Source organism: Dasypus novemcinctus, chromosome 20 (genome assembly GCF_030445035.2).
Source record: "Dasypus novemcinctus isolate mDasNov1 chromosome 20, mDasNov1.1.hap2, whole genome shotgun sequence".
NCBI lineage: Eukaryota > Metazoa > Chordata > Mammalia > Cingulata > Dasypodidae > Dasypus > Dasypus novemcinctus.
In genome coordinates this window covers 29,626,168-29,640,076 of record NC_080692.1, presented here as the reverse complement: position 1 = coordinate 29,640,076, position 13,909 = coordinate 29,626,168, and the positions used below count along the sequence as shown (strand labels likewise).

At 38.8% G+C, this 13,909-nt stretch overlaps 1 protein-coding gene across 1 annotated transcript in view; it reads left to right on the top strand.

The window, feature by feature from the left end:
- Positions 1 to 11,007, top strand: part of A2M (alpha-2-macroglobulin) — a 39,040-nt gene extending 28,033 nt beyond the window's left edge. Inside the window, exons 26-36 of the mRNA XM_058282752.2 lie at positions 1,052 to 1,208; positions 1,486 to 1,560; positions 1,984 to 2,164; positions 4,254 to 4,477; positions 6,347 to 6,565; positions 6,729 to 6,856; positions 7,759 to 7,849; positions 8,530 to 8,598; positions 9,527 to 9,629; positions 10,056 to 10,097; positions 10,875 to 11,007. Of these exons, the coding sequence (XP_058138735.2) occupies positions 1,052 to 1,208; positions 1,486 to 1,560; positions 1,984 to 2,164; positions 4,254 to 4,477; positions 6,347 to 6,565; positions 6,729 to 6,856; positions 7,759 to 7,849; positions 8,530 to 8,598; positions 9,527 to 9,629; positions 10,056 to 10,097; positions 10,875 to 10,891 (1,306 nt within the window). The 3' untranslated portion in view covers positions 10,892 to 11,007. The remainder of the gene's footprint in view (positions 1 to 1,051; positions 1,209 to 1,485; positions 1,561 to 1,983; positions 2,165 to 4,253; positions 4,478 to 6,346; positions 6,566 to 6,728; positions 6,857 to 7,758; positions 7,850 to 8,529; positions 8,599 to 9,526; positions 9,630 to 10,055; positions 10,098 to 10,874) is intronic.
- Positions 11,008 to 13,909: the final 2,902 nt, after the last annotated feature.

Below are 13,909 nucleotides of genomic sequence, written 5' to 3'. Positions count from 1 at the left end.
TCACCTTCCCCCCCGCCTCCTGCCCCAGTTGTCTGTTCCCCCCACCTCCTGCCCCAGTTGTTTGTGTCCATTTGCTAAGTGTTCTTTTTTCTTTGCCCACTTCTGTTGTTGTCAGCAGCTCAGGAATCTGTGTTTCTTTTTGTTGCATCATCTTGTGTCAGCTCTCCGTGTGGGCGGCACCATTCTTGGGCAGGCTGCACTTTCTTTCCCTCTGGGCGGCTCTCCTTACGGGGCGCACTCCTTGCGTGTGGGGCTCCATTACACGGGGGACACTCCTGTGTGGCACAGCACTCCTTGTGTGCATCAGCACTGCATGTGGGCCAGCTCCACACGGGTCAAGGAGGCCTGGGGTTTGAACGGTGGACCTCCCATGTGGTAGGCGGATACCCTAACCACTGGGCCAAGTCTGCTTCCCTACCTTTACATACATTAACACAATTTTATTCACAGTTACCCTGTCAGATATGTATTATGAGATTTATAATTAGTTACACTAGATAAATGCTCCAAGATTAATGAAGTGATATGGCAGTGAATATATGGTCATCTTATAGAAAGTCAAATTAACTTCAGTTTATATTATATTATATCAGTTTATATTCAGTTTATATTTTTCAATCATATGCATCTTGACTGAGAGTAAATTCACTAACAAATAGGAGAAAAGAAATGAGGCTATTGATATGGAAGATTATTTTTTTAAATCCCAAAGACAAATATTGGAAAAAGTTATTTCTTATAAGAACTGTGTATGAGATGATTCTATCCTCTACAGAAGCAATTCTCTAAAAAGAGATGTAAAACCTTGCTAAAATAACTAAGGGAAGTAAAATTAGAAGAACTTAGAACCACTGCAGTAATAAAGAAAATACTCAAGCTAGTGGGTTAATTGAGGATTCTAAGGAAGATGCAAATTCTCAGTACAAGAGCGTTTCCCTTAGGTAACTCACATTGATGTAAGAAACATCATAGGAAGCCTGTTGCTGAGAAGTGGTGAGAGAGCCATTGTAACAGCATTAATATCATAACCTCACTTTTCCTCCCCACTCAGGCTCACGGCTTTTGTGCTCAAGACTTTCGCCCAGGCTCGAGCCTACATCTTCATTGACGAAGCACACATCACCGAAGCCCTCCTCTGGCTCTCCCAGAAGCAGAAGGACAATGGCTGCTTCAGGAGCTCTGGGTCACTGCTCAACAATGCCATCAAGGTGAGCTGGTCCTGATGCTAGATCTAATTTGTTCGGGGGATGGCTACAAGGATGTGGCGAGGAAGCAATAAAGTAAGAACTCCTAAGGGAAGGCAGCAGAGAAAATCAAACCTAGATAGTACCAAGAAGGGCCTGAAATTTAGCTGGTTTGTGATACCTTGTCCCAAGGAGAAGGATATGGGTAAAGACAAATTCAACAAGACAGAATAGAAAAGCTTGGTTAAGAGCATTCGCAGAAGTTGAATTACTTGAATCTCTCCCTCTCTCATGTTTACAGGGTGGAGTGGAAGATGAAGTGACCCTCTCTGCCTATATCACCATTGCCCTTCTGGAGATTCCTCTCCCAGTCACCGTAGGTACCAGCTCACTCCCTACTGAAGCATAACTCTGGATGCAGTCTGGATGAGGCTGCTGCCCTGCTCTCTGTAATACCACTCTATTACAAGCCAAGGGCCAGCTTTCCAGAAAATAGAGAATTCTGTCAATTCATCAGGGAAGATTTACACTTTCCCAATGATGCCCTGAGGGTATTTCTTCATGCACACCTCACCCTCAAAAATAAAATAAATCTTAAAAACATGGCCTTTCACTTGGCCTTTGGAGTGTAAAAATAACAGAAAAAAATGCAATTCTCTGTGGCCATTAGGATGAGGATAAGTGGACAAGTGCATTTGAAAAGCATCCTTACCTCTTGCGTTCTGTCCTGTGTGGTTACCCAGGAATGCCAGCATCCTCATTCACATAGCTTATCTCCCTTCTTGTTCCCTCTTCACAGCACCCTGTTGTTCGCAATGCCCTGTTCTGCCTGGAGTCGGCCTGGAACACAGCAAAAGAGGGAGCCCATGGCAGCCATGTCTACACCAAGGCATTATTGGCTTATGCTTTTGCCCTGGCAGGCAACCAGCTCAAGAAGGCAGAAGTACTCAAGTCACTTAATGAAGAAGCTGTGAAGGAAGGTGAGAGCAGATGCTGACATCTTTCTCCCATCCACATCCTCAGTATCAAGACCCGTACCACAAAAATCCCCTACTCCTACCTCCTGTGGTCCCTTTCCCTTCAACTTTGAGTTATATCATTAGAAATTCTAGAATTTTTTTATCAAATGGCACATCAAGAGATGACAGGCAGTATAATGTAGTAGTTGGGAACACGGTCTCTGGTAATTTCCTGGGTGTGACGCTTAACCGCAAAACGTACTTACATGACCTTGGGCAAGTCCCTTAATCCGCCTGTGTTTCAATTCCTCCATCAGTAAAATGGGAACAGTACCATTTATTTCATAGGGTTGTTGTGAGTATTAAATGAGTTAATACATGTAAAGCACTTAGAAGAGTACATGGCAGAGAGTAAATGCTAAAAAGTACTAGCTGTTATTACTAAGTATCAGTTTTTAATATAGACCCAACCCTTACCTAATATATCATATCACCTTAAACATAGAAAAAATTGATGGAATGACCCCATGGGTAAATTTATGTGCATTTCAGAAGACCATAATGTTGACAAATCTGTTTATATTCACATAATACTTCTCTTATACCATGGTCAATATGAGCATTCAAAGAAATAGGAAATAAAATGTAAATGATAGCATGCCCAATAGTACACACTTCTACCTTTCTTCATTTGCCAGTGCCATTAATTATTCATTTTTTTAATGTATTAGGAAGTATATGAGATGTACAAAAAGATATAATCAATTAGCAACCACTTGTATACCTCTCTTCCGGATTGAGAAATAAAATATGACCAAGGTAGTATAAGTTCCCTGTGTACCCCTCCCATCCCCAGAGGGAACCATTATCCTGAATTTTTCATTATCATTTCCATGGGTTTCTTTATATTTTTACTACCTATTTATCCCTAAAAAACATTCAAAATTTACATGTTCTTAATCTTTAGATAAGCAATATCATACTTTTGATACTTCTGAATATTGGTTTTTTGTTTGTTTGCCATTTGTTTTTTAAGGTCAACATTGTGCTCATGATACTGATGCCTGTAGCTCTAGTTCATTCATTTTCACTGCTGTATAGTGTAATATCACAATGGATATGAGTTTCTCCAAGTTATACTTCTAGAAGTGTAATTGCTGATTAGAAGCCCATCTTCTAATCATCTTCTAAGCCCATCTTCATATTTGCTGGATATCTTAGTCTGCCAGGGCTTATATGACAAATACCACACAGTGAGTTGGCTTAAGCAACAGGTATTTATTGACTTACATTTCAGAGGCTAGAGTTCCAAAGTTAAGATGTCGGCAAGGTCATGCTTTCCCCTGGAACCATTCATGTCTGGTGAAGGCCGACCTCGGCCACATGGAGATCTCTGCCCTTGTCTTCTCCTGTGCCATCTGATTTTCTTTCTTTATGAGTTCTCTAATGACACAGATTAAGACCCATCCCCATTCTATTTGGCCACAGCTGAACTAATGATAACAGCTTCAAAGGTCCTATTTACAATGGGTTCACACCCACAGGAATGCAGATTAAGATTTGAACATGTCTTTTGTGGGATACATGATTCAATTCCCAATACTGGCTATTGCCAAATGATTCTCCAAAGACCAATTTACTTTCCACCACAGTGGGAATAAATACCTTTGGTATTTTAAGAATTACCATACTGAGCGTGAACATCCATTATCGAAGGTGATCAATTATCCTCACAAGAAACTCTTGAGGACAAACTTTATTGATAAGCAAAAGTCTTTATAGGACATTTAACAGACACCAGATATGGTCTGGATAACATTAGAAATAGGACATTTTCACACCAGTGAGAGAACTTTCTCCCAATTTCTCTTTCATCAACCTAACTAAAGCTACCATTTGAAAACACAGATGACTATAGATTTCTGACTCTAGAAACATTACCTACTTGCCTTATCCTGGCTGAAACACACCAAGTTCAGATTTACGTAGAAGGAGATGCATCTACATAAGGTTTAAGAAATTGGAATTAGAGTGTGACCCTCACTTTAGTTCTTTCACCTTCAATTAAATATAGCTTTGTAGTGACATGAATATCTTTTTTCACCCCCAGATAATTCTATACACTGGACACGACCTCAGAAACCTAGGGCCCCCGAGGGGCATCTTTACAAACCCCAGGCTCCCTCTGCTGAGGTGGAGATGACGTCCTACGTGCTCCTGGCTTACCTCACGGCCCAGCCTGCCCCATCCTCAGAGGACCTGACTACTGCATCACACATCGTGAAGTGGATCACAGAGCAACAGAATTCCCAGGGCGGGTTCTCCTCCACCCAGGTCTGTGGTTTGCCAGAAACATTTTTTTATTTCACTTTCAGGTAGGCAAAGGCTTGAATAAGCTATAAATAGAACTTGAAATAAGGAAAAGACTATTACTATTTAAATACAGAGTGAAATAATGGAACATGAGAGTCAATGAGGGCTAAAACAGAAAATACCAGAACCCCATCTGTCTTAATCTGCCAGGGTTGCTATGACAAATACCACAGACAGGTTGGCTTAACAACAGGAATGTATCTCAAGGTTCCAGAGGCCAGGAATCTAATGTCTAGACATAGGCAGTGCTTTCTCCCTGACATCTGTAGCATTCTGGTGCTGGCTTGCCAAAACCCTTGGGGTTCCTTCGCTCGCATCTCTGTCTCCCTTCACGTGGCCATCTCTCGATCTCTTTGTGTCTGTTCCTTTGGTTTCCAATGACTTCTGTCTTCATCCTGTGGCCTCCTCATTATAAGGCCTCAGTAATATGGATTAAGGTGCACCCTGTTCAGTTTGGCTACACCTAAGTAGGATCTCAGGAGACCCCATTCACAAATGAGTCCACCCCTTAACCAATAACGCATCTTCAAAGGGTCTGATGTACAAATAAGTTCATATGCATAGGAATACAGGTGAAAACTAAAAACAAGTCTTTCATGGGGTTAGGATTTAATCTACCATACGTTCTCTGTGTTTTTGCCACAGTCTCCTATTTCCAGAAAAAACTCCCCCTGACTGTAGCAGTAGTGGGGTACCAGGACCTTGTGCTCAATGCGCACAGCAAAGTGAATAAGAAGATCTCCTATAATTTTTTGGAAGTTAACAGCATCATTCTGATTGTTCACCAGAACTCTATATCAAACCCAACACTCTTTCCTTGCACATCTCTCCATTCTTAGGTCCTCTTTAGCTTGCTTCTTTTAAAGCTGACACATTTCATGCTACCTCTGCCCACTTCTTAGTACACAAACATTTGTTCATCAGGAACATAAAAAACTATTTATCCAACCCCAAACTTAACTGTGTAATCCTATATCTTAAAAAAAATAAACAACTTTCCTATGTACATGGCAGGAATTTTTAACAATCAGAGAGTTTAATTGTAAGCATCTACATTCTAAAAGAGAAATAAAAATGTGGCAAAATAGCCACAAATCTTCTTTCCGTTGTATTTATCTCTCATTTTTCCATATGAATGAAAAAAAACTAAATATTTTGTTCAAACAGTTACCATTCTTAGGAATCTATTATTAGGAGGCTGTCATTCAGGCTCAACGTTGATGAGAACCAAGAATATGACATATGACAGAGCACAACCACAGTGCATAGGAAATACTCCAATAAAAAGGAGATCCAAATAAAAATGTCAATTAATCAAGAGTTATAATTATTCATCTTTTATGTCCTTTGGAGAAACCAAAACATGACCCTGATCAAAGATGCAAAGGATCCTAGTGTTTTTTTGAGATACTGGCTTCAGCAGCAGAGTTTAATTTGGGGAGAGAGCCAGACCTCACTTTGGTTGGGCAGTGGCAGATATTGCCGTACTTGTTAATTAAGACATCAGAGGCAAGTAGCTCATGCCAGATAATGATTCCCACTCACATGTATTTCCCACGTTCTATATCCCAAATATATATATCTATAGAGCGAAAAGGGTCAATTTTCTGAGAAGAAAATAAACTTCTGGGGCATGTATTCCAAGGTAGATATGTAAATGTCATGGTTCTAGCATCTCTTTAAAGATTATGATCAGTTTTGAAATTAGAACTCCAAAATTTAAGTAGTGAGGGAACAAAGGAAATCACAGCTCCTTTAGGGCAGCTAATCTGGGCTTTGGGGGGAAAATCTTATCTTACCTGAGCAGGTTCTCTCACTCCTCTCCTTCAGGACACAGTGGTGGCTCTTCACGCCCTGTCCAGATATGGAGCAGCCACTTTCTCCAGAACTGAGAAAGCTGCCCAGGTGACCATTAAGGATTCAGAGACCTTTTCCACAAATTTCGAAGTAGACAACAACAACCGCCTGTTGCTACAGCGGGTCTCATTGCCAAAGCTGCCTGGGGAGTATGACTTCACAGTGAATGGAGAAAGATGTGTCTATCTTCAGGTGAGACTCTTGGGCCAGATGGGAACAAAGGACCTAGAGTAACCTTTCTTAGTGAAAAATCCTACCGGGAAAATGATGGACAAAATCAGAAAAAGAGTTAAGAATGTTGAAAAGAATTCTAGGGAAAGGAAAAAAGCAGATTTTTGCCTTTAATATTCCATAGACATCCTTGAGATACAATATTCTCCCAGAGAAGGAAGCATTCCCCTTTGCCTTGGTGGTACAGACTCTGCCCCAAACTTGTGATGAACCCAAAGCCCACACCAGCTTCCAGATCTCACTGAATATCAGGTAAGACCTACTGACTACATCACATATTTCTGAGAATAACAACTACTTACTGGAATTCCTCAGGGTATAGGGCAGTGTGGCAGTACATGTTTGCTCTATATTTATTGAAAAGCAGTATCTTCTCTCATGTTGATTCTGTAGAATTTCTCAGTGATGGGGTTTACATTGTCCGTGACTACCTCCAAGATCCATTCCTGTCCATCTTCATTATTTAAAGGTTGATAATTCCCCTCAAAAATAACTAAATAAAAAGCAGTATCTATTACCTCTGACCTGAATTCTTTTCAATGTAATAAAATCCTATATTATTCTTGCTCTATCTAGGACAGATATAGAAAATTTTTTAAAATCTTGACTAGAAGAAAATAGTGACTCTCTGGTAATGACTTCCACTGGCAATAAATATATCCCAGATTATATATAAAATCATATTTTGGAAAAAATACATATATATATATACACACACACACACACATATATATACAGCAATGTTCAAGTAGCCACAGGGCTTACAAATAATTGTTTGCCCACAAAGGATATTAAAATTTTACTAGGGATAATATTCAGGAACTATGTTATAATAAAGTATATGTGTCAATTAACCAGCACAGATTAGAAGTCTCAAGCCCAGTTGTCCATCACTGGTAAAGCTTTCTCAAAACACAGTTGCTCATGGTCCAGAAATTCTGGTCCAGTTGGCCCAGAATAGGACTTGTTCTCTATGGCTTTAACGAGCTTCCTGGCAATTCTGATGCACAGTCAGATATCTGAATTACCGGGTCAGATATCTAAGAAGACTTTTATGTAGTCTTCACAGCTTTTGAGTGCTTACTGTAGACATAAAAAAAAAAGAATGTGTAAAAGACTGAAAACACTAATTCCTTCTGTCCTTGGCTCCTTAGCTACATAGGGAGCCGTTCTGTCTCCAATATGGCAATTGCTGATGTGAAGATGGTATCTGGCTTCATTCCCCTGAAACCAACAGTGAAAATGGTAGGAGAATTATAAGTCCAGTAGACCGTATTTTATTTAATGTTTTTTGTATTAATACCCTTAAATCAATCTCTATCAAAGACTATATTTTCTCCAAACACAGAAATATTATTTCAGATGTTTTTATGGCTGTCTACCCTGTGCATAGCACTCTGCTAGGAGCTATGATTCCTGGGGGGGGGGGGGGGGGTGGCGGGGGCCAGGAATTAAAATACTTTCATGGAGCTTAGACTCTTGTGAAGAAGATAAAATATATGCACATTGACCAGTGAAATCACAAATATGATAATGATAGATTGACATAAACTATGAGCATGATGGTAGTTCAGAAGAAAATGAGATCACTATAAGTTAAAGCAGGTAAAACAAACAAACTTCTCCATGAAAGAAAAGAAAGTGATTTGAATCTTGATGTATGGGCAATTCCCAAATTTAGGATATTTAGTTCACTTTTCTTCAGATAAATCAACTTTATGAATAAGCCATGTTATACTTATATTAAACCCTGAATCCAAAATACCTTTTAATTTAAATTTTATCACATTATTGACTACTTATTTTGAAAATTGAAAAATTCTACCCTCATAGTAATTTTATTTATAAAAACTCTTTTTTCCTCTCTGGGTCGCCCGGAGAATTCATCTGTTTATTAACATTGGTGACTTTTTAATTTTCTTCAGCTTGAAAAATCTAACCATGTGAGTCGGACAGAAATTAGCAACAACCATGTCTTGATTTATATGGATAAGGTAAGAACCCTGCCAACCTAGTTGTGAAAAAATAGAAACAATAATCCTTCTAAGGGTTCAGGGAAGTAAATGGTATGGTGAAAACAATCATAAAATATGCATTTTGGAGAAATCACCATCATTCTAGAAACTTAAAATTTTTAATATTAATTCCAGTGAATGTTCTCCTCTCCTTGTTTATTTATATTTCACATGGAACAATGCATAGAAATGTTTTTTAAAAAGTTAGAATATGAATATTTCTATGATTCCATAAGCAAGAAATTCTCCATAAAATGTGTTCACTATGTCTACATAAGGCACTGAGCAGTATAGGGAAGTAACCATTGGGATTAGTCAGTTGTTACACCAAGATCACCATAATGATCCATATAAAAGGGAAATGCTGTCAATCTGAGAAAGGACTTGGATCATAAAATATTGAGACCAGTCCCATCAATAAACCCATCTGGTTTAATAATTATGTGTTGTAGCATAGTTTATTCATTCCTATATTTATGGATAATATTATAGCTTACACATTTTATAAAACTTAAGGCTGCGGTGATCAATCTTTTATATACCTCTTTGAGTTAGCACAAATATTTCTATAAGATAAAGTGAAACTGTACCATATCTTTGGATATTTTTGAATAGACATAATAGCCAAAAAAAAAACAGATTATCAGTTATCCCCTATGATCAGAGCCATGTTCTGGCATCCATGGTTGTATATGACTGGTTTCAGTTATTTAAGAAATAATTTGGAGAATTCATCATCCACTCTGAGGGCTCTCTGTAAAATTTAATGACTCTGTAGTGTGTTCTTAGTTACTAAAAAAAAAATTTTTAAGGTTTTTCCTTCTAAAATAGATGAATCCTTAAACTTATCCAAAGAATAGAGAAGGAAGTTCCCTGGAAAGTGGTTTAATTCCCATTTTCTTTCTAGGTAACAAACCAGACAATGAGCTTGTCCTTCAGTGTTCTACAAGACATCCCAGTAAGAGACCTGAAACCAGCCATAGTGAAAGTTTATGATTACTATGAAACAGGTGAGTGTGAAAGACTTTTACATGAAAACTAAATATCTGATCACAGAAATTTAATTCTAAGAAATGTTTTGGGTTCTTTTACGACGTTAAATGATCATACTTTGTTTTATCTCCATCAACTGATTCTCCTCTCTTTGTCTTCTATGCAAACTTTGTAAAAACTACCTACAGTACAAGTATATCAATACAAAACACCTATAGGGCAAAATGAGTTTTAAATAAGTATAATATCTGAACTGTCCTCAAGGAGTTTAGAGATATTTGAAAAGATAACAATATAAAGCAGCCTGCAATGTGTCAAATGAATGATGCTGACATTTCTGGTGTGATGCAGTTTTTCCCATAATTAAGGTCTCTCCGCTAATCTGTATCCCATGGATGTTTGTTATCCTTCTCCTTCATCTAGCACATTTTTATTTTTTTCAGATGAGTTTGCAGTTGCTGAGTACAGTGCCCCTTGCAGCAAAGGTAAGCAATTCACTCTCCTTCCAAATATGTCAGAACCCCTTTGGCTTGGACCCAAAATCTCTTCTATAAAATTCTGGCTAAATATTTTTCATAGGTACTCTACCGTTTACACTGCACATTATTATAGAAAAATACATTGATTGGGAGAGGGCCCCTGACCCTTCCAAACCTTTACCCAATTCTCAGACAATTAATAGGATTATTTATTAGGTAGGTATCTATAATGAGTCTAGTTTCCCACTGTGTTAATTGGGTTTTCTCAGGCACTCTGCTACACAGATCTAAGGGAAGGAATACTTACTACTCATCTTTTTTTTTTTTAGATTTTTAAAAAATTTCTCACCCCTTCCCTGTCCCCCCATCCCCTACCCAGTTGTCTGCTCTCTGTGTCCATTTGCTGTGTGTTCTTCTGTGTCGACTTGTATTATTATCAGCAGCACTGGGAATCTGTGTCTCCTTTTGCTGCATCATCTTGCTGCATCAGCTCTCCATGTGTGCGGTGCCACTCCTAGATAGCCTGCACTTTTTCTCACTGGGCAGCTGTCCTTATGGGGCCTACTCCTTGCGTGTGGGGCTCCCCAACATGGGGGACACCCCTGGGTGGCACAGCACTCCTTGTGCACATCAGCACTGCATGTGGGCCAGCTTACCACACGGGTCAGGAGGCCCAGGGTTTGAACCTTGGACCTCCCATATGGTAGGCGGATGCTCTATCCATTGAGCCAAATCCGCTTACCCCTATTTCATCTTAATCTACTTTTCTTTCTGCTGTCACAGATCAAGGAAATGCTTGAGGACCATAGGAATGAAAACTGCTTTGCTCAAGTTCCTGTTCCACAGACTCAGGATTCCATACAGAAAGGGTTTATGTCTTTCCAAAAATTGATGAATAAACTCCTCTTCTGGTCAATCTCTTTACTACTGCTTCCTCATTCATTCAACAAGTATTTAATACATTTCAGTTTGATTCCCAATAGAATCCTGAAATAAAATGCATCAAGGGCAAAGGGACTTGAGAATACCAAAAACCATTACAGCGATGTTGGTCTGAGTAAGCTTCATATAAGAGTGATGGAGAAAATAAGAAAGTATGGATTACATACCAGGAGGGTGTAAACTGTGTTTGGTTATAGGAATTCCCTAGGAAAAACTTGAGTGGATTTTATGAGAAAATGAAGGGCTGACTTAACTAGAAAAGACTTACCACATTAAAGAGAAGTAATGATATATAAAGTTGGATAGCTTACATGGAAAAGCAGCACAATGAATGTGAACTTGAACAGCATTGGGGATTTTGTGTCAAATTAGAGCCAAATATATCATCGAATGATAAGTGATCGTTAGCCTCTGGTCTCAAATTAAATAAAGGATGAGAGACCAAATATATCAAAAGGGTGATATGTAGAAGCAAGTTTTCTCAGAAGAAAGAATATATAGAACTCACAACCCAAGTAAGAGTGTTATCTTGGAGCATCTTTATTTCTGGAACTTTGAGCCAAGATTAAAGGCAGGTATTCAGATGAAGAAATCAGACATTGCATAGTATTTAGTCTCTACATTTTCTTTGCAGTAAGTGTTGAAATCACACACTATATGGTGGAGGAGTTTGTTGAGAAGAATGTAAAAAAGTTAGAAGGATTCAGAGCCAAGAGATTCTCTGGGGCAGTACTAAGAGTCCTAGTCGTCATTAGCCCTAAACATGATGCTGACTCCTTTAGTTTGGCAGAAAGCAAGTATGGATGGTAAAAGCTAAGAACTCAAAAGGATTTTGAAATTCAAGCTATCCTTAGCTCTGTTTCCAGGATGGGTAATAAAAAAAGATAAAAATCCTCACTTTTGTGCCAATTCTGCCCTAAGCACCTCACAGAGTAACATGCTAATCCTATGAAATAGGTATTATTATAACAAATGAGAAAACTGAGACACAGAGATGCAGCTTGCCCAAGATTACTCAATTTGTAAATGGCACAGTTAAAATACCAAGAAATCTGACTTCCAAGTCTACATCTTAACCCCAAACCATGCTGATTCTTAGACCCATTTCAGACCAGAAGGCCTATCCTGATACTAAAGACATATGTATATGCCAGAAGAAAACATGTTTCGGGTAATTACAATTAACCATCAAAGTAAGCATCAAGCCAGGACTCAGAACATAAAAGGAATAAAGAGCATGCCTAAAGGAAACAAGCCAACAGGATATAAATTCTGTCACTTCATTCTAACCACTTTTTTTTTTCTAGCCACTTTTTTGTTATTTTTCATAACAAAATTATGACTGAAATTTACTTTAAGTGTAAATTTGCTGCAAATCATTAGTTATATCATCTATCTGAACCAAGAAGTTTGATCCCCAGACCGATACTTAGTAAATAGTATCGGTTATATGCCAGGCACTATATTCCATACAATGATATAACACTGAAGAAACAAATGATATCCATAGCAGAATAAAAGAAAAGATAGTATTTGTATCAATGTGATAAGTGCTACAAACTATTCATTACCGAGATGATCCTTAAAATGTCCTTCCCAAGTTGTGAAGTACCACATCCAAATTCTTATGTGACCATGTGGAGAAGACATAATTATAATTGAAAATTAATTTCTAACTACCCTGATTGCATTTGAGCCTGGACTTGAAGTTAGGTAAATTTTTAAAGAGCGATATATCCTATTTGATTTTATAAACTGAGATTTATTGTTTCTACAGAAGAATATGCAGACATGACAGGAAATGAGACAGAGATCTGCTGTGGTCTGTTTACATAGACTTTCTATTTTTATTTGTATTTTACATTTTATTATATTTTGAAATAAAGTGAGGGCTATTTGCTTGCATTTTTTATATGTGCGTTACCACCAACCCCATCTTTCCCAGCTTCAAGTCACTCTGTCAAAGGAATCCTTTTGCCTCAGGGAATAAAGGATTGTTGCAACAGGAACATAAAAAGAAATAAATAAGATGTTTGAGTCTATCATGTAAGAGTAAACAACTTTAAACTTATTTATATCCCATTGCTGAATCGAGTTAACTCCTAAGTGACATCATCAACATGGCAACGTAAGACAGCCCTGAAAAAACTCCCCAGAGATTCAGTGGATGAAAGGACAAATCTTACTTGCTTAGAATTCTGGAGGACTAGAGAGACTGGAGAAGGACTTCATAAATGCTGAGTGGAAAAAAAAGGAAAAAATCAAGTAGGGCTCTTCCATCCCAGACCTGCTGGTCCACTCCCTCTCCACCATTCAGTCCCACGCAGCTTGGGGAGTTGCTCAGAGGCAGCAACCCAGATCCCTGCCACCTCAGCAGCAATACAACCTCACACATATCCAAGCAAAGGGACCCAAGTCCACAGAGACCCAGGATGGAACACAAGCCGCTAAGGATGGTTTCATATAAAGGGACCCTGGAGGCAGGGAGAAGAGAGAGAGCAAGACCATGCTAAAACTGTGGCTGGAAAGTGCTGCACTCAGTCTGGTTTCTGTTGACTGGGCCGCCTATATGCAAAATGGACTTTTCTGGTGCGACCCATCTTTCTGGATTGACGCTATCTGGTTCCCCGGGGTAGGATACCCTATTGCAGAAGAAACCGGAGGCAGAAAAGTCTCACAGAGGAAAAAAATGAGGTGGGGTTAAACTGAGCTGCCATTTAATGGGTAAGTCCAGACATCCTAAACATGGCATGCAATGAACCTGATAATTCTACACAGTGTAGAATATCCCCACTAAAAATGTCAATAGCACCCCCCTTGGGAAATGCCTAAACTCCTCGCTTTTACAAACAAGAAATGGAACCCCAGAGAGCTTC